General features: G+C 36.7%; 1 protein-coding gene across 8 annotated transcripts in view; it reads left to right on the top strand.

The window, feature by feature from the left end:
- The window catches only part of USO1 (USO1 vesicle transport factor), a gene marked incomplete at its 5' end in the record, with an annotated part of 90737 nt that overhangs the window by 51704 nt on the left and 19432 nt on the right, over window positions 1–19601 (top strand). For 6 of the 8 annotated variants that reach the window (XM_079713988.1, XM_079713992.1, XM_079713991.1 and 3 more), the window contains 6 exons: window positions 81–201; window positions 8075–8253; window positions 14122–14262; window positions 16087–16175; window positions 16571–16725; window positions 17338–17549. In XM_079713988.1, coding sequence (XP_079570114.1) covers window positions 81–201; window positions 8075–8253; window positions 14122–14262; window positions 16087–16175; window positions 16571–16725; window positions 17338–17549 — 897 coding nt within the window. Of the gene's footprint in view, window positions 1–80; window positions 202–8074; window positions 8254–14121; window positions 14263–16086; window positions 16176–16570; window positions 16726–17337; window positions 17550–19196; window positions 19218–19601 lie in introns of all 8 variants that reach the window. The other 2 variants (XM_079713986.1, XM_079713989.1) reach the window with 1 other exon arrangement.

Genomic DNA, 19601 nt, shown 5'->3' with positions numbered 1-19601 from the left:
AAACTCAGTGGTTTTTAAAGTAATTTTTAAATGTCTTGTAAAAGTTGTATTTCACTAAACATTATCCTTCTTCTCCATAGGGCGTCTTACTACTACAGGCACTAACAAGAAGCAATGGAGCAATCCAGAAAATTGTTGCTTTTGAAAATGCTTTTGAGAGACTACTGGACATTATTACCGAGGAGGGGAACAGTGATGGAGGTATAGTATGAAGAGATTGATTTGGAAAGATTCCTTTTGTTCTCACGGACTTGTTAACTTTTCAGGAATGCAACTGAAGGGAGAAATGAGGACATACATTTTCTTTGTTGTTTTGTTAGATGTTGAGAGAGGCTTCCCTGAGGAGGATGGATACTTTATATTCTTTCTTTCTTCCATTATGGTGTGTTGAATATGGATTTCTTTTTATTTATCCTGCTTAATATTTGTTAAACTTCCAGAATCTATTGATATCTTACATCATTTCTGGAAAATCTCAGCTATATCTCCTCAAATACTGCTCCATCACATTTTTTCCTATCTTTCTGAGCTCAGATTCAGTTCTCTGTCATATGATTAGATTCTCACTTTATCATTTTACTTTCTTGTCTGCATTTTCTGTCTTTTTATCTTTTCAGGCTTTCTTCTGGATTATTTCTTCTGACCTGTTTTCTATTTAAATGATTCTCTCTTCACCTGTATTTGATCAGCTTTTGAATGTGTCCATTGAGTTTTAAATTTTTCTTTTCTAGAAGTTCTGCTTGTTTCTTTGGCAAATTTGCTAGGTAATTTTTTTATAACTTCGTTTTCTCTGCATGTATTTTCAACTTATCTTTTATTTCTTTGAATATAAGAAACAATTACTTCACGATCTCTGTCTGATAATCGCAGTATTTTAAGTCTTCGTGGGTCTGGTACTTTGCTCTGCTGGTTCTTACACATGGTACAACATTTTCTGTGTACATGGTTTTCTTTGACTATGTTTTGTGTCGTACTTAGCAGAATTACTTATAGGAATTGGAATCCTAGGATGAAAGTAATTTCTTTCAGAGAAAATGTGCTTGTTTCTGCCAAGCCCTGGGGGTGCAGTTTGTCTGGGATCACCTCATTCCAGATTGAAGGGTTGATATTCCCTGGACTACTCAGGCAATGCAAACCCGAGCTACAAAACCTATGAGGACTAGTTAACTTTTCATTTTTTGCACCCTGAGGATATATCCTTTTTTTTTTTCCTTAGGATATATCCTTTTGAGGTCCCATTTTATTAGGTGAAAAGTTTTCTGTTAGATTCCTTCCCTACCTTGTGTATACCCTTGGCTTTGGTTTGTTTTCCCTCTGTCCCATGAGACTGTCAAAATGAAAAGTTTAGATTTATCAAGATTGAGAAATGTACTGCCAGCCAAAAGGTACTTTTATAGTTAACTATCTGTATAGATATCCATTTTTTGTCAGTTTTAGCCTGCTGTACTATCAGTTCTTCATTGCTCCTAGGCTTTTTTTTTTAATTCAGCATTTTTGTTGTTTTTAATGAGAAATTGATCAAAAAACCTAGCACTAGAGTCAGAGGGAAAAAATGAGTTTATTTGCATTCACTGAACTGGGGTTAGCAAGTAGTGTAGTATAGTTGACAGTTGGCTTACTAATCTGGAAGGCAGGGCCAGGCTGGAGATAAAGATTTGAGAGTCTTTATAATATAGGTAAAACAAAATTAGATAAACAAGAAAGATTAGATGAATCTCTTAGAGTAAGTGAAGAGTGATAAGGGAAGTGCTAGGACAAACCCTAAGGAATACAAATTGTTAAGAGATCATAGAGGAAGAGGTATCGATTGGTAAAAGAGACTGAGAAGAAATAGGCTTCGAGGCAAGAGGAGAACCACACTTAGAAGGGTTGGGGGAATTGGTAGCACTGTAAGAAGTCACTGAGGTATCAAGATAGGACAGAAATGTATCTGTAGGACTTAGAACATGAACATCATTGGTGACCTTGGGGACGGCATTTGTGTTTAGTGGTTGCCTCAGAATCCAGATTGTAGTGTCAGAGGAGTAAGTTAGAAGAGGGAAAATAGAATAGCAGAGAAAACTCATATCAGAAATTTGGTAACGTCAGAGGAGAGCCAGATGAACAGAACTGGAGGTTGACAAGGAACTATTTTTCTTTTCTTAAATTTTTTTTTGAGATATGAAATGTTTCAAACATACAGAAAACAATAGAAAATAGCATAACAAACACTTGTGCGCCTACCATCCAGTTCTTTTAAGTAAAGTATCCTTCTGAATATAATCTCACAACTTACTGGGGTTTTTTTAATTAATTTTTTTTTTTTTCGCCATACGGCATGCGGGATCTTAGTTCCCCAACAAAGGATTGAGCCCGCAACCCCTGCAGTGGAAGCTCGAAGTCTTTACCACTAGACTGCCAGGGAAGTCCCACAACTTGCTGTTTTTTATTTAACATTGTGTTTCTGAGATTTATCCATGTTGATACATGTTACTCTAGTTCATTTATTTTAAGTGCTATATATTATTCTGTATTATGAATATACTATGATCTATTATTTTCTGATTGAGTTGACAATTAGGTTGTTTATATTTTTGCTAATATAAACTGTTACAGTGAGTGGTCTTTATGTATTTACTTGTGTATTAAGTTTCTCTATATACCTACAAATAGAGTTGTACTTTTTTCACCATTACCAGATATTGTCGAATGGCTCTCTTAAATGGTTTTATCAACCTATCATCACCAGTGTTTTCAAGTTCCTGTTTCTTCACATCCTTGTCAGTCCTTCCTTGCCAATTTGATGAGTGTGAGATAATGTCTTATTGAGATTTTATTTCATTTCTTAAATTAATGAGATTAAGCATATTTTCATGGGAGTAGTCACCATCTCTTTTTGTTTATCTTTTACCCCTCTGAATTACCTTCTTGCCCATTTTTGTATAAGATCGTTTTTCCTTTTCCAGTTGATTACTGGGAGTTCTTTATGTATTCTGGATACTAATCATTTGTTGATTATACATGTTTCAGTTATCTTCTATTAGTTTGTTTATAGTGTTTCTATTAAAGTTTAAAATTTTAGCATAATAACGTTTTTTTTTTATAGTTTATGCTTTTATGTTTTGTTTAAGAAATCTATCTCTACCTCAAGGTCATAAAGAGAGTTTCCGTCACTTTCATATACTGAAGCCTTTTAAAATGTGTCTTTTACATTTAATTAATAGGGATTTTGCATTTGAATGATGTTATAAGATTTGTTATCAAATTTCCATATGTGTGAAGGTCTGTTTCTGAGTTCTCTGTTATGTTCCATTAGTCTGTCTAGTTCTACACTAAAACCACACTCTTTTAATTAGAAAAGCTTCATAATAATATCCTATCTATTAGAATATAGGAAAAATTTCCTATCTTGGCCCTCTTCAGAATTGTCTTATGCGTCTTTCCCTTTTATTCTTCATATGAATGAAACTTATTTGCTAGTCAAGTTATCTGAAAATCCCAGTTGGGATTTTGATTGGAAATATATTGAGTTGTTTTGGGTTTTTTTTTTAAGTTATTATTTATTTATTTTTGGCTGCGTTGGGTCTTCGTTGCTGTGCACAGGCTTTCTCTAGTTGTGGTGAGCAGGGACTACTCTTAGTTGAAGTGCGCAGGCTTCTCATTGCAGTGGCTTCTCTTGTTGCGTAGCACAGGTTCTAGGCGTGTGGGCTTCAGTAGTTATAGCACGTGGGCTCAGTAATTGTGGCTCATGGGCTCTAGAGCACAGGCTCAGTAGTTGTGGCACACGGTGCTTAGTTGCTCTGCGGCATGTGGGATCTTCCCGGACCAGGGCTCAAATCCATGTCCCCTGCATTGGCAGGCGGATTCTTAACCACTGCGCCACCAGGGAAGTCCCGGAAATATATTGAGTTTAAAGATTAAGGAGAATCGTCATTGACTTTTTCTATCCATGAACCCAGGTATATCTTTTAATCTATTCAGGTCTTCTTTTATGTCTTTCAGTAATGTTTTATAATTTTGAGCACAAGAGTTGTATATTTTTTTATTAGATTCATTCCTAGGCATCTTATACTTTTTGTTACATGTGAATGGGATCTTTTTTTATTACATTTTCAAATTGGTTACTACTTGATTTTTGTATATTGATCTTGTATCCAACCATCTTATTAAACCATTAGTTCTCCTTGGACTTTCTGTGTAGATATGATATTTTCTACAAGTAAATGTAATCTTTTTTCTTTCTTTTCAGTTCTTATACCACTTTTCTTTTCTTTGTCTCATTGCACTGATTAGAATCTTTAGTACAGTGTTGCATAGTTGCTGACTGTAATGAGAATGTTGATGTTTCACCTTTAAGTTTGATTTTTGCTCAGAGTTTTTATCATGAGTGAGTCTTGCATTTTAATAACTGTTTTTATTTTTTTCTACATCTATGGAAATTATCAGTTTATTCTCCTTTAACCTAAAAGGGCTTTTTCTTTAAAATGGAAGAGACTACAACAACTGTGAGCAAGCAGAGAGGGGACAGAGATATGGTATGAGAGAGAGAGAGGGAGAGAAAGAAAAGACAACAATCAGTGGTACATAATACCTGAAAAAGGAGAAAGTTAATAGAATCCACAGGAGAGGTAGGAACTGGCTGTTTAAGATAGGAGAAGAAGGAGCTCATCTTCCATCATAACGGGGGATAGCACAGGTGAAGATGCAAGTCCTTTTTCACATTTGGTGACAGGGAGTTGAGTTGAAGGCAGAGGCATATGCTGAGAGTGAAAGAGGAGGACACAGTTGAGAATCATGGAGAAGACTGAAAATAGTCTTTTGGAGGATAGGGGAGCTTGTTGACTATTGTAATTAGGAAGATTTCCAGGCAAGGATAAAGGCCCCATTGAGGGTGTTCACCATGATTTCATAGCAGTGCAGGCTACTTGATTATGTGATCCCCTGTCTCCCCCAGTACTCAGCTGTCTAGGTACAGATATAGAAAAAAAAAGCCAGGCAGGCAGTTTTTGACAGGATAGTGCCTTTCCAGGCGGGTGCTATGAAAAGATAGTGAGACAAGAGAGCTCAGCAAATTATCTGTAGGGTGGAAGAAATGAAGACCTGTATGTGCTAAGCTAGATAGGGAAGGAAGTAAAGACAAAAGGGTCTTTAAAAAGAAGAAAGAAGACTTGTTGATGGGTTGAAAGTCTCAGGGAAGCCACAGAACAGATATATTGAGAATACTTGAGCTGGAAAGATGGGAGGTTTTAGTAATAGAGTAAGGATTATCTCTGAAGATGAGACCAAGGAACTGAGGGGTCCAGATATTAGATGGGTTGTCACTGAAATTGAAATCAAGAGTGACAGCAGAACATGGAGATAGGAAGAAGGCTCTGAGTGAGGTGCTGGTGTTTGCAGTGAACAAGGAGTAGTGACCATGAATTTGTTACAAAACTGCAGTGAGGACTGGTAATAGATGGTACAGCCAGATGGCCTGAGCCTCACTGAGTAAAAGTAATTTACTCTTAGATGAAAGAGAAAATGGTTAAGTGGGACTTCACTTAATTGAAAATTTAGTCTGCCAAAGACACTGCTGAGAGAATGCAAAGATAAGCCACAGACTGAAAGAAAAGATTTGCAAAATACATCTGAAAAAGGACTTGTATCCAGAATGTACAGAGTACTCTTAAAGTTCAATAAGAAGTAAAGAAACAACCCAATTAAAAAATGAACAAAAGGGCTTCCCTGGTGGCGCAGTGGTTGAGAGTCCGCCTGCCGATGCAGGGGACACGGGTTCATGCCCCGGTCCGGGAAGATCCCACATGCCGCGGAGCGGCTAGGCCCGTGAGCCATGGCCGCTGAGCCTGCGCGTCCAGAGCCTGTGCATCCGGAGCCTGTGCTCCGCAATGGGAGAGGCCACAACAGTGAGAGGCCCGCGTACCGCAAAAAAAAAAAAAAAAAAAAAAAAATGAACAAAAGATCTGAGCAGACGTATCACCAAAGAAAATATATAGATGGTATATAGCATATGAAAAGACACTCAGCATCATATGTCATTAGGGAAATGCAAACTAAAACAATGAGACATCACTATACACCTATTAGGCAAAAATCCAGAACACTGACAACAGCAAAAGTAAGCAAGGGTGTAGAACTCTCATGTATTGCTGACGGGAATGCAAAATGATACAACCATTTTGGAAGACAGTTTGGTGGTTTCTTACCAAGTTTAACATACAGTCCAGCAATCACACTGCTTGGTATTTACCCAAATGAGTAGAAAACTTATTTCTACACAAATCCTGCACATGAATATTTATGGCAGCTTTATTCATAATTGCCAAAACTTGGAAGCAACCAAGATGTCCTCCAGTAGGTGAATGGATAAACAAACTGTGGTACATTCAGACAATGGAATATTATTCTACGATAAAAAGTTTTCAAGCCATGAAAAGTCCTGGAGGAACCTTAAATGCATATTGCTAAGTGAAATAAGACAGTCTGGAGAGGCTACATACTTTATGATTCCAAGTATATGACATTCAGAAAAGACAAAACCATATAGAGACAGTAAAAAGACCAGCGGTTGCCAGGGATTCGGGGGTAGGAAGAAAGAGGAATGAATAGGTGGAACACAGGATTTTTAGAGCAGTGAAACTATTCTGTATGATACTGTAATGGTGGGTACATGAAATTATACATATGTTGAAATCTATAGAATTTACAACACAAAGAGTGAACCCTAATGTAAACTATGACCATGAGTTAATAATGTATCAATATTCATTCATCAGTTTAACAAATGTACCACACTAATGCTAAGTGGTAATAGCAGTGGAAACTGAGACGGAGAGAGTATACGGGAATTCCCTTTATTTGTTGCTCGGTTTTTCCGTAAACCTGAAGCTGCTCTGAAAAATCAAGTCTGTTTTTTTTTGTCGTTGTTGTTTTGTTTTGTTTTTGACCCTGCCACACGGCTTGTGGGATCTTAGTTTAGTTCCCCAACCAGGGATTGAACCCAGGCCCTCAGCAGTGAAAACACAGAGCCCTAACCACTGGACTGCCAGGGAATTCCCTAAAATCTGTTCATTTTTTAAAAGCAATTAATTCTTATAATCATGCAGCTTAACTAGTAGGAGCAAAAGTGTGCATGTACTACACAGAGGAACCTACTCTCTGTGAGCATCCAGCCTCTTTTTTTCATATGCTTTGCAGAGGAAACAGAGCTCATTGGTTAGGAAGCCTGAGTAGTGGCCAGATATCTGTAAGGAAAACCAGGAGGGAGTCGTTAGCGTTTTAGAAACCAAAAGAAGAGGAAGTTTCAAGGAAGAGGCATAAAGACAACAATGTCAAGTGCTTCTTAGCGATTAAATAATATATGATTGATTCATTCAACAAATATTTAGTAGTGACCTACCATGTATACATCTGATATCTTGTCTCTCTCTTTTTTTTTTGGCCTCACCACGTGGCATGTGGGATCTCATCAAACCTGCGCCCCCTGCGGTGGGAGCGCAGAGTCTTAACCCTGGACCACCAGGGAAGTCCCGAAATGTAGACTTTTTTTTAAAAGCCATTTTACTTTCTTCTTGGAATGCTTTTCTGCATCCCACCCACTTCATGTGACTAATTCCTGCTTATCTTTCCCATTGGTGCTTATTTTATTATTTTCTTTTTATTTTGGCCGCACCATGCGGCATGTGAGATCTTGTCTCTATATCTGCTGAGGATACAGAGAGGTAAGTAGGACATTCCCAAATTCCTGTCTTCATGAATTATAATCTAGTGAAGACAGATACTGCACAATAATAAAAGGAGCCGGTTACTGTGAGAGCATATAGCTGGTGATCCTAACCTACCCACTGGATCTTGCTAATCATTCCTGAAGAAATGATGTGTAAGCTGGATTTGAAGAAAAAGTGTGAGTTACTGAGGTGAGTGGATAGGTGAAAATAGAAGTCGGGAGATCACTGGGGGACCTGAGAAGGAGCAGGCTCACTGCCATGCATACTGAAGAGATGCCGAGCACTGAGAGTTTTCTTTTGAAATGTTAGAGGATTGAATTTTCCTTCAGGTTTTATCAGCCTCAACATTCCATTCTACATTCTTTCCCCAGGTATAGTAGTGGAAGATTGTCTGATTTTGCTTCAAAACCTGTTAAAAAACAACAATTCCAATCAAAATTTTTTTAAAGAAGGCTCATATATTCAGCGTATGAAACCTTGGTTTGAAGTTGGAGAAGAAAATTCAGGCTGGTCCGCACAGAAAGTGACTAATCTGCACCTAATGCTACAGGTATACTGTCCTTAGACATAAATGTGATAAGAATTTTGACAGTGATTCTTTCAAAGAAAAGAAAATGGCTTGTGTTTGATAAATCCAGGATGTTGAGTTGGTTTCAGATGGGCTTTAAAAAAAAAAAAAAAAATACCCTTTTAATATGGAGATTTGCAGTTATACGCAGAGATGGAGATCCCCACACACACACCCATCAGTTAGCTTCAATAATTATTAACATCTGGCAATTTTGTTTCATCTTTTATCCCCCTCTCTGGCCCTGCAGGATTATTTTAAAGCAAATCCAAACATACAGTTTCCTAATAGGTTTTGCACTAGAAAATAACAGGTTAGGTTGTTGAGTTGAATTTTTAAAATCTACTATCTTCAATTAAGGTTCTAATATCATAAATTTTAATACTCAGAATATTAAGTTCAAAGAAATTCATTCAGTAAACATTTACTGAGAGCCAGGCACTGGATGCTTGGAAATGAATGGTAATGTCCCTGCCCCCAAAGATTAATAGTCTTGAGTTTTAAATCTAATGCAAATTAAATTGACAAATCACGTGTAATTTTATTTAAGCCTTATGGTGAAAGTTTGGTGGTGATAGACAGTAAAAGTGAAGACAGTAGGATCCCAAATGAATTCTACATCAGAGAAAATGACGAAGTTTTTAGAATATTTTACTTACTTATCCCTTTATTGAATTTCCCTTCTCCAGACCCTTAAGCTTATACGGGTCTCCCACCTTACTGACTCTCTAGTGATTCCTGTGGGTCGAGTGTCTCTGAATTGTGCCTGCATCTCTGAAGTTGTGTTCCTCAAAACTAGATGGTTAATCAGACTGGTAATTAGAATCCACATATTGTTTCATGCTCTGGGAGTTGCCTGCATAGCGTTGATTGATAATTAGGGTGACCATATGCCCCAGTTCACCAAGCCAGTATTCATTTTGTAATTACTAATAGTGTCCGCTTTCACTTCAAAAGTGTTCCAGTTTAGGTCTTCCCTGGTGGCGCAGTGGTTGAGAGTCCGCCTGCCGATGCAGGGGACACGGGTTCGTGCCCCGGTCTGGGAAGATCCCACATGCCGCGGAGCGGCTGGGCCCGTGAGCCATGGCCACTGAGCCTGCGCATCCGGAGACTGTGCTCCGCAAGGGGAGAGGCCACAACAGTGAGAGGCCCGCGTACCGCAAAAAAAAAAAAAAAAAAAAAGTGTTCCAGTTTAGATAATAAATTATATAGTTAGCCTATTTAGAATATGCCTAAAAACTGTTAGGAAAATATTTTACAGGAGAACATGGGCAGAATCTTTCTATTTATACTCCCATCTTCATTGTCTATATTTTTACTTGTCAGTATTACACGTTTCAAGGTTATTAGTTTTTTATGTTTTAGAAATAGTGTCCCAGTGGTAAGCTTGATATTTTTGCTCAACACTGCTTTCTTAATAAAGGAAATTCCTCTAGAAAAGTAATTTTCAAAACGTGATTAGAGAAAATGAAGGGATCTGATGATGTACAAATTACATATATGTTTCCTGCCAGAGTGAAAATTTAAACTGCTTGAGCAGCTTACTCATGTTTTATAGCTTAGGGTACTATGTAAATAATTATTTTTGAAGAAAGTGTCGCTTGTTAAAAAGTAAAAGTACTATTTTACCCCCTAAAAAAATTTAGAAGAGTGCTGCATATAAACAGAAAAACACAGGATTCTAGTTATATAGTAAGTTAATTCTTTCTTTAAGTATTCTTTGCTTTTAGAAAGTGAATAAACTAGATACTAATCTTGAAGAACATAAACTTCAAAATAAAGAGACTGAGTTTAATTCACTTTAATATATTCTCCACGCAAAGACTGAGTAGTTGATGTAGTCATAGCTTCACAGGCCACAGGTTATCTTCTGCTTTTCAACCTATTAGAGGGCTCTTTCTGGATAGCTTTATTGCTTATATTTAAGGTTGCTTGTATTTCAAGTTCTGTATTATGCACCAAATGAAAATGCATTACAATTGATGATAAACAGTCCTTTTTGGATAGATATTTCCATTTAGAATTATTCATCATCACAGTTATAATTATGATGGAATTCTAGGCCACTAAAAATTGAAATTGATCCACTTGAGGATAGTTCATTCAAATTTTGCAAATTAAATTTGGGGGAAGCATCTTATTGAAAAATTTTTTAGTTGTAAAACATTTAAATTTTTTCTTGGAATGATAATTTTATGACTAATTCTACCTACAGGAATCCGTTCTATACCATTTTTTGGATAGATACTGCCAGTGACTCTCAGAAAGCTCATTACCTTATGAGAGATTCCTTTTCATTATTATTATATTTGTTATGGTGATCTGCGATCAGTATCTTTGATGTAACTATTGTAATTGTTTTGGGGCACCACGAATCACACCCGTGTAAGATGGAGAACTTAATCGATAAATGTGTGTGTTTGACTGCTCCACTGACTGACTGTTCCCCGTCTCCCTATTCCCTGAGACATAACAATATTGAAATTAGGCCAGTTAATAACTTCACAGTGGCCTCTAAGTGTTCAAGTGAAAGGAAGGGTCCCATGTCTCTCACTTTCAATCAAAAGCTGGAAATGATTAAGCTTAGTGAGGAAGGCATGTTGAAAGCCTTCATAGGCCAAAAGCTAGGCCTCTTGCACCACTTAGCCAAGTTGTGAATGCAGAGGAAGAGTTATTGAAGGAAATTATAAGTGCTACCCTAATGAACACATGAACGGTAAGAAAGTGAAACAGCCTTATTGATGATATGGAGAAAGTTTTAGTGGCCTAGATAGATGGTCTAACCAATGACAACATTCCCTTAAGCCAGAGCCTAATTTGGAGCAAGGCCCTTACTCTCTTCAATTCTGTGAAGGTTGAGAGAGGTGAGGTAACTGCAGAAGGAAAGTTTGAAGCTAGCAGAGGTTCATGAGATTTAAGGAAAGAAACTGTCTTCATAACATAAATGTACAAGGTGAAGCAGCAAGTGCTGATGTAGAAGCTGCAGCAAGTTATCCAGATGATTTAGCTAAGACAATTAATGATGGTGGCTACACTAAACAAATTTTCAATGTAAATGAAACAGCTTTCTACTGGAAGAAGATGCCACCTAGGACTTTCATAGCTAGAGAGAAGCCAGAGAGAAATCAATGCCTGGCTTCAAAGCTTCGAAGGACAGGCTGACTCTCTTGTTAAGGGCTAATGCAGCTGGTGACTTTAATTTAAAGCCAGTGTTCATTTACCATTCAAAAAATCTTATGGCTCTTAAGAATTATATGCCAGATCTTTTCTGCCTGTGCTCTATTAAATGGAACAACAAAGCCTGGATGACAGCACATCTGTTTACAATATGGTTTACTGAATATTTTCAACCTACGGTTGAGACCTACTGCTCGGAAAAAAAAGATTCCTTTCAAAATATTACTGCTCATTGACAATGCACTTGGTCACCCAAGAGCTCTGATGGAAGTGTACAAGGAAATTAATGTTGTTTTCATGCCAGCTAACACAGTGTCCACTCTGCAGCCCTTAGACCAAGGAGTGATTTTGACTTACAAGTCTCATTATTTAAGAAATACATTTTGGTTCTTTGTTTTTTAATATTTATTTATTTGTTTGTTTGTTTGGCTGCACCAGGTCTTAGTTGCAGCATGCGGGATGTAGTTCCCTGACCAGGGATCGAACCTGGGCCCCCTGCATTGGGAGCGTGGGGTCTTAACCACTGGACCACCAGGGAAGTCCCTAAGAAATACATTTTGTAAGGCTGTAGCTGCCGTAGATAGTGATTCCTCTGATGGATCTAGGCAATTGAAAACTTTCTGGAAAATGAAGAACATTTGTGACTCATGGGAAGAGGTCAAAATATCAACATTAACAGGAGTTTGGAAGAAGTTGATTCCAACCGTCATGGATGACCTTGAGGGATTCAAGACCTAAGTGGAAGAAGTAACTGCAGATGTGGTGGAAACAGCAAGAGAACTCGAATTAGAAGTGAAGCCTGGAGATGGGACTGAATTGCTACAATTTATGATAAAACTTGAATGGATGAGGAATTGCTTCTTATGGATGAGCAGAGAAAGTGGTTTCTTGAAATGGAATCTACTCTTGGTGAATATGCTGTGAAGATTGTTGAAATGACAACAAAGGATATTACAAAAACTTAATCGATAAAGCAGTGACAGGGCTTGAGAGGATTGACACCAATTTTGAAAGAAATGTGGGTAAAATGCTATCAAACAGCATTGCATGCTACAGAGAAATCGTGAAAGGAAAAGAAAGCCGATGCACTAAACTTCATTGTTGTCTTATTTTAAGAAATTGCCACAGACACCCCAACCTTCAGCAACCACCACCCTGATCAGTCAGCAGCCATCAACATCAAACTCTACCAACAAAGAGATGGTGACTCGCTGAAGGCTCAGATGGTGGTCAGCATTTTTTAGCAATAAAGTATTTTTTAAATTAAGGTTTGTCCATGTTTTTTTAGACATAATGTTATTGCACACATAAGGGACTACAGTATAGTGTAAACATGACTTTTATTTGCAATTAGAAAACCAGAAAGTTTGTGTGATTTGCTTCATTGCGATATTTGCTTTATTGTGGTGGTCTGGAAGAGAACCTGCAGTATCTCCGAGGTATGCCTGTATTTTTTAAAAAGCAGGAATAGAAGGGTAATAAATTTAAAACAAAAACCAACAAATAAAAAACACTGACGTCTAACTAGAAAGGTCCAAGAACAAGAGCCACTGTGTAGTCCTAAAGCCTCTCTCCTGTGACGTCAATTTATTAATGAAGCCTCTTTGGCCTCTGCTAGGCCAGACATGGAAACGTTAACTATTTCAATTCTTCATAATTTACTGATTTAACTACTGACTGAGTTTTTCCACAAATTCTAGTGATTGCCAGTCACCTTTTTATTCACCAGCAGTAAAAAATAGCACTTTTCATACCCATTTTATTTTTTATATTTTATCTCCCCCCACAAAAACGTCCCCTTTCTTAGTGAAGTCGTTATCTATCATATGCACCAACTATAGCAATAAAATTATTTTAGTCTCCTCTGTTACATCATTGATTACTTCTGTACATTTAGAGTAACATTTGTATAGCACTTTGTCATTAATAAAGTATTATAAATATACCATTTGATCTTGATATATTATATATATATAAGATTTTGTACACACATATACATATAACTCTAGTTTTAAAATGTAAGGTATATACAAATTTATTTTGAAGATGTAACTGTGCTGAACAGTTCTTTAAGATAACATTTTTCATGTCTCTGAAATTTCATGCTCAAGGTTAGACTAATCATAGCATCATAGAACCTTAGGGATTTAATTAGCATTAACAGTCAATGAGGCTAGCACCTTGCCTAATGCACAAATCTTCAGGCACGTCTCCAGTTGTTCATTTTACCCTCTCTTTAAATATTTCCAGTTTGGGGGGAATTTTATCACCCCTCAGGCCATGTCTGTTTTCAGACCTGCTTTACGATTAGGTCTTTCATCGTTACTTTCATAAGAAATCTACCATCATCTTACTTATTCATTATTCAGTTTTTGAATACGGACTGTGTTACAAATACTGTGCTTATTGTTTGAGATACAAAAAATGACTGAGGCAGTTTCTACTCTCTGGGAATTCACAGTGACCTGAAGGAGATAGAATTAAGGAAATAGCATAATGTGGTATGTACTGTAACAGAACTATGGCCATGAGAGCGTGAAGGAAAGAGCTCCTAGATCTGGCTGAGCAGTTGAGGGAATCCTTCACCTAGGTTTTCTGTTCATATAGATCAAATTTGTCTCAAGACTTTTCAAATCTTTAAAAGACAGATTTTGTGTTCTCTTTCTTTCGCAGCTTGTTCGTGTACTGGTTTCTCCAAATAACCCTCCCGGTGCTACCAGTAGCTGCCAAAAAGCTATGTTCCAGTGTGGCTTACTGCAGCAGCTTTGCACTATCCTAATGGCCACTGGAGTTCCTGCTGATATCCTGACTGAGGTAAACCAAATAAAGGCAGAGGCTACTCTGTGGAAGCTGAAATCAGGAAGCCTAGGAAGAATTAGATATCAGCTGAATGAAAAATAGGAATTGTTAACCATTCTTGTATGTTAAATTCCTTATTGACCCTATAAAACATTAGCATAATGATGACTGTATCAATTCCAAAAGGTGTATTCATTCCTCAAGTTTAATAGTATATAAATAATGTTAAAGCTTAGCAGATTTCTCATTAATTTTATTGTATTCAACAGGAGTGTACAGTATGATTTGTTTTTAATTTTGAGAAAAGTATGACTTAGTCAAGTAAGATTTGAGTCTTATTCGTAGAATAATAAATTCTTTTTCCTTGACATATGGCATTTTCTGTTTCCTGCCTATTAAGAAAAAGAAGTTAGTTTGAAGAAAAGAAAGGTTTAGTTTATTTAATTTTTTTTCTCAAATTAACACATGCATATTAAAAGCACAGATAATAGTAAAAGTTTTATAGCAAAAACTGTCTTTGGACTCCCTCCTCCCTACCCTAAGCCCCATTTCCCCCCTATATAACTTTCCCACTTTACTTCCTCCTTGTCATCCCAGTAATTTGTATTTAAATCAATAATCAGGGTTTATAGTTTTATGACTATTCCAATACTGTTTCCTGCTAAGCCAAATAGAGCCCTATATCTTTTTTTTAATAACCCTTTTTCTTTCCTGAGTTATAATAGTGTTCTTTTTTCATTTTACGGATTTTCTATGTATCTATACATATTAACACTGTCATACGCTTAACACATTGTTCCCCATTCCAGACCTTCTTATGGAAGCCCTCCATCTTCCTACTCCAGTATGGGCTGCTTATTCTCTATTTCTGCCACACATCTCTTATCCTGGGACTTTCATTCACCATCCTCCAACGATCCTTTTTCATCTCTCTTAACTTGGGGATTCCTTGGTTATCTGGATTCTGTGTCTTTTTCTCCCACCCCTTGGTTCATTATCTTATTTTACTTAACTTCCTGAGAGAGGGCAAATGGCAAGATAATTTTTTAGCTCTTTCATGTCATTCCTCCACCTGCAGTATGACTCTAATGTTTGGTTAGGTATGGAATTCAGAATTGGAAATCATTAACACTCAACTTTTAGAATATTATTCCAGTGTTGCTGTTAAGAAATCCGAACCCATTTTGACCCTTCATCCTTTTTGTGTAACCTGCTTTCTCTCTCTAGAATCTTTCTTTGTTTATGGTTTTCTGAAATTTACTGGTGATGTGCTGTACCACACACCCCACCCCCACCCCCAATAATTTTGGGGCCCTTTCAAGCCAGAGACATAAGTACTTCAGTTCTGAGGATGTTTTACGTATTCCTTGACCATTTCCTCTTTTCTGTTTCTGCAACTCTATTAATAGATTGTTGGACTTTCTGGATCCAGTTTGTCTTTTTATTCTGTTTTCTTGGAGGTTTTTTTTCAACTTCATCCTTAAATTGAATTTTTAATTTGTTACGTTTTAAATTTGTTCTCTGATTTTATTTTTAAGCATCCTTTTCTTGTTTCATAGAAATGGATTCTATCTCTTAGGAGATATTAATTTTAGTTTTTTGAGATTTAAAATGCATGTGGTCAAGTGTTATTTTTAGTTAGAGGCCTACGCTTAATGTTTTAAAATGTTATCTCAAGAAAGTGTTACAAGTCTATAATGCTGTCACTTATTTTTTTTGGTGTCTAAGTTTTGCCATTTAAAAGCAAAAAGCAAATGAATATAACATTTTCTTCTTTTGAAAACAGGGTTTTTCCCTTGACTGACTTTAAATTCTCTCCCCCATCCCCATTCATTACAGACCATTAATACTGTATCAGAAGTTATTCGAGGCTGTCAAGTAAACCAAGACTACTTTGCTTCTGTAAATGCACCTTCAAACCCACCAAGGTAGGAAAGGGGAAATACTGAGATCTCACAGAGGAAGTGAAAGCTTACTTTGGGATTTTAGGATATCTCATATACATAGCTTATTCTTTTAAGAAGTTCAGTCACGTGTTTTGAAACAGATTATCTGACAAGATAAATATGTTGGTATTTAAAGAGTTTGTGGTCTTTGGAACTTATGTATTTGGGCTCAGGTATCACTTCCTAGCTATGTGCCTTAAGCAAACAGATCACTTCATTTCTCACAGCTGCAGTTATCTTTTCTGTGAAATGGAGATGAAAATAGTTACTCGCTTGTGTTCTGGCTATGGTTTTTCAGTCAAAAAAATGACTAGTTATTGATTTGTGTACCTGGATTGCAATGTTTCTTTTTGTTCTTTTCTTTTTAAATACAACAGACCAGCCATTGTAGTACTTCTTATGTCCATGGTTAATGAAAGGCAGCCATTTGTATTGCGCTGTGCTGTTCTCTACTGTTTCCAGTGTTTCTTATATAAAAATCAGAAAGGACAAGGAGAAATTGTGTCAACACTTCTGCCTTCCACTATTGATGGTAAATAATTTAGTTCTTTTTTTCTTTTTAATATTTATTTGGTTGCACCAGGTCTTAGTTGCGGCAGGTGGGCTCCTTAGTTGCAGCATGCAGGTGGGACCTAGTTCCCTGATCAGGGATCGAACCCAGGCCCCCTGCGCTGGGAGCGCAGAGACCTATCCACTGCGCCACCAGGGAAGTCCCGTAAATAATTTAATTCCAATTTCAGTTTTAAAGTAAGTAAGTGTCTTTTAAGCTTTTAATGATAAAATATATCATAAATGTGTAGTAGATATTTAAATGTAGAATATTAGAATGTAATAGAATATTTAAAATATTGCATTGCCTTGAATTTGTTTTAGAAATGTAGTTTTTAATCAAGGTAATAATTTCTGGAGATTACCATCATCAGTTTGATGCCTAAAGTATTCTAATATTTCTTTGTTCTGCAACTTTTCTTCCAAAGTACTTTTTTGTCATCTTTCCATTTGTTTTTGAAAAAAAACAGACTTTTGAAAGTGTTACTTAATACTACTAATTAACAACTTTTTAAGTAGCATTTCATACTGTTTTGTGTGTTTGGAAAGCAACCTAATTAATTTTTGCCTTATTATCTGCCTGCCATCTTTGTAGCAACAGGTACTTCAGTCTCAGCTGGTCAGTTGTTATGCGGAGGTTTATTTTCTACTGATTCACTTTCAAACTGGTGTGCTGCTGTGGCCCTTGCCCATGCTTTGCAAGAAAATGCCACCCAGAAAGAACAATTGCTCAGGGTTCAACTTGCTACAAGTATTGGCAACCCTCCAGTTTCTTTATTGCAACAGTGCACCAACATCCTTTCACAGGTAAAGTAGCCAGCAAAACTTCTCTAAGCGGGGAGGGGAAGAAAGTTTCACTTTGATGTCAGTGATACAAGGATTTAAGGATGTCCTTAGCAGATGTAGATGAAAAAGGAGAGAGTCAAGGACTGCTCATTAGCTTCTTGTCACCAGAAACGGTTTTGTGGAGAGAAAGCAATAAATATTCTGATAAGAATGGTTTTGCCAAATTGTGAATGAGGTCTGCATCATGATGGGAGCACATGTTCTGGACAGAAAGGTGTTTCTTTTTTTGGATTTGTTTTCTTTTTATATCATCCACACAATTCTTGCATGTCATTTTCCGTTTCTGCATAATAGCTGAATTTGGGTCATTTATGAGCGGGAATAGAATAGAGTGGTTCATAGCTGTGCACCTCGCTCTTCTCTTCCCAGAGCAATTGATCTTCCTTTCAGAAAACAGAAATAAAATAGCATTCCAGTGCTTATATAGGTAAACAGTAAACCCCCTGATGTTTGTGAGTTCTCAAATCCTCAAAATGCCAAGACATATAATTTACCTAGTAAGATGTAGGTAAACAACTTAAAGTGTTTACATTCCTTTAGACTCCTAATGAAAGCAGCTAAGCTTCATTGAAATGTGGATGCTAAGGCATTTAGGAATGTCCCTTACTATTATTAGATGATTTGTCCACATGTGCCAGCCTTGCTGTTAAACAGTTCAGGTTCATGCTTTAGCAAAACTGTAAAGTCATAGACATTCAGATTCACTCAAGGAGAGTAAAAATGTACATAAGCCTAAAATTGATCTATCCACTGGTATTAGCCTATCCCTTCCCCCTGATATGCGGAGTCCTTCTTAGTTCTTAATTTTGCCACACTGGTTGAATTGTTTTATTGTGAGCTTTTAGAGAACATCCGTGCTATCCATGTGAAGTTATAAATGAAACCTTGAAAATTAACTGTACTGAAATGGGAGTTGAACGCTTCCTTTGTTGCTTAGAATAGGTTTACTTTGATTGAGAGCCTATTTTATCTTTATCATTCGTCTCTTAGCGACTTTTTAAAAGTACCCCAAAGCATTCATATCCTTACTTATTTAATACTTGTCACTCTCTTGTTGCTGTGTGTGGAAACAGCTATTCATTTCTTTTTTTCTTAATTTTTTATTGGAGTATAGTTGATTTATAATGTTGTGTTAGTTTCACATGTACAGCAAAGTGAATCAGTTATACATATATCCATTCTTTATTAGATTCTTTTCCCATATAGGTCATTACAGAGTACTGAGTAGAGTTCCCTGTGCTATACAGTAGGTCCTTATTAGTTATCTATTTTATATATAGTAGTGTGTAACAGCTTTTCTTGAGCCAAACAAATTAACTACCCAACAGTCATCTCCACATACTTCACTCTAACATTGCAATTGCAATTAATGCATAATGAGAAATCCTCAAGATAGTGGTGTGCTACCAGTCTAAGTAATGACAGTGCTATAAAATTATCCATTCTCCTCTAAAATGTATGTACATTGTTATATAATAAAAGATTAGAACTATCCTGTCCCAAATTATTGGCTTGGGTTTCTAGAGACTGTATTTGAGGGATTTTTCTAGATTTACATTTTTCTAAAGCAGTAATATTTATGAATAATTTTTCATGTATAATTTGCAGGGTGATAAGATCAACCGACGGGTATGTATTACTTGTTTGGGCTTAGGCATTTTCCTCCTACAGCAAGCCTTTTTCTTTGTCTTGGGTTTTGCTGATTGGTTTTTTTAACTGCTTGTTTGAAGTTATATTCTACTCACACTTGTATGTGTCAGCAAGTTAATCTCTATCGTGGCTCTCCAGTTTTTCTCCTTGGGGTATTGTAGTGGTGTTATTAAGGACTATAGGAATGAGAATCTGAAGCTATACTTGTGCTTCCTCTGGGGATGCTTGCACTTTCTGGAATTCCTTGGTTTTGGGTTTTTGGTGTGATTTTTCACCCAAGCTTGCTTCTTTATTTCCAATGAAACCATTTCAAAGGTAGTAAAATTTAGGATTAAGAATTTTGTCTTTAATCAGTATATGAAA

This window comes from Hyperoodon ampullatus (genome assembly GCF_949752795.1).
Source record: "Hyperoodon ampullatus genome assembly, chromosome: 1".
NCBI classification, from domain to species: domain Eukaryota; kingdom Metazoa; phylum Chordata; class Mammalia; order Artiodactyla; family Ziphiidae; genus Hyperoodon; species Hyperoodon ampullatus.
Note: the sequence above shows the minus strand (reverse complement) of the source record. Positions and strands in the feature narration are given on the sequence as shown.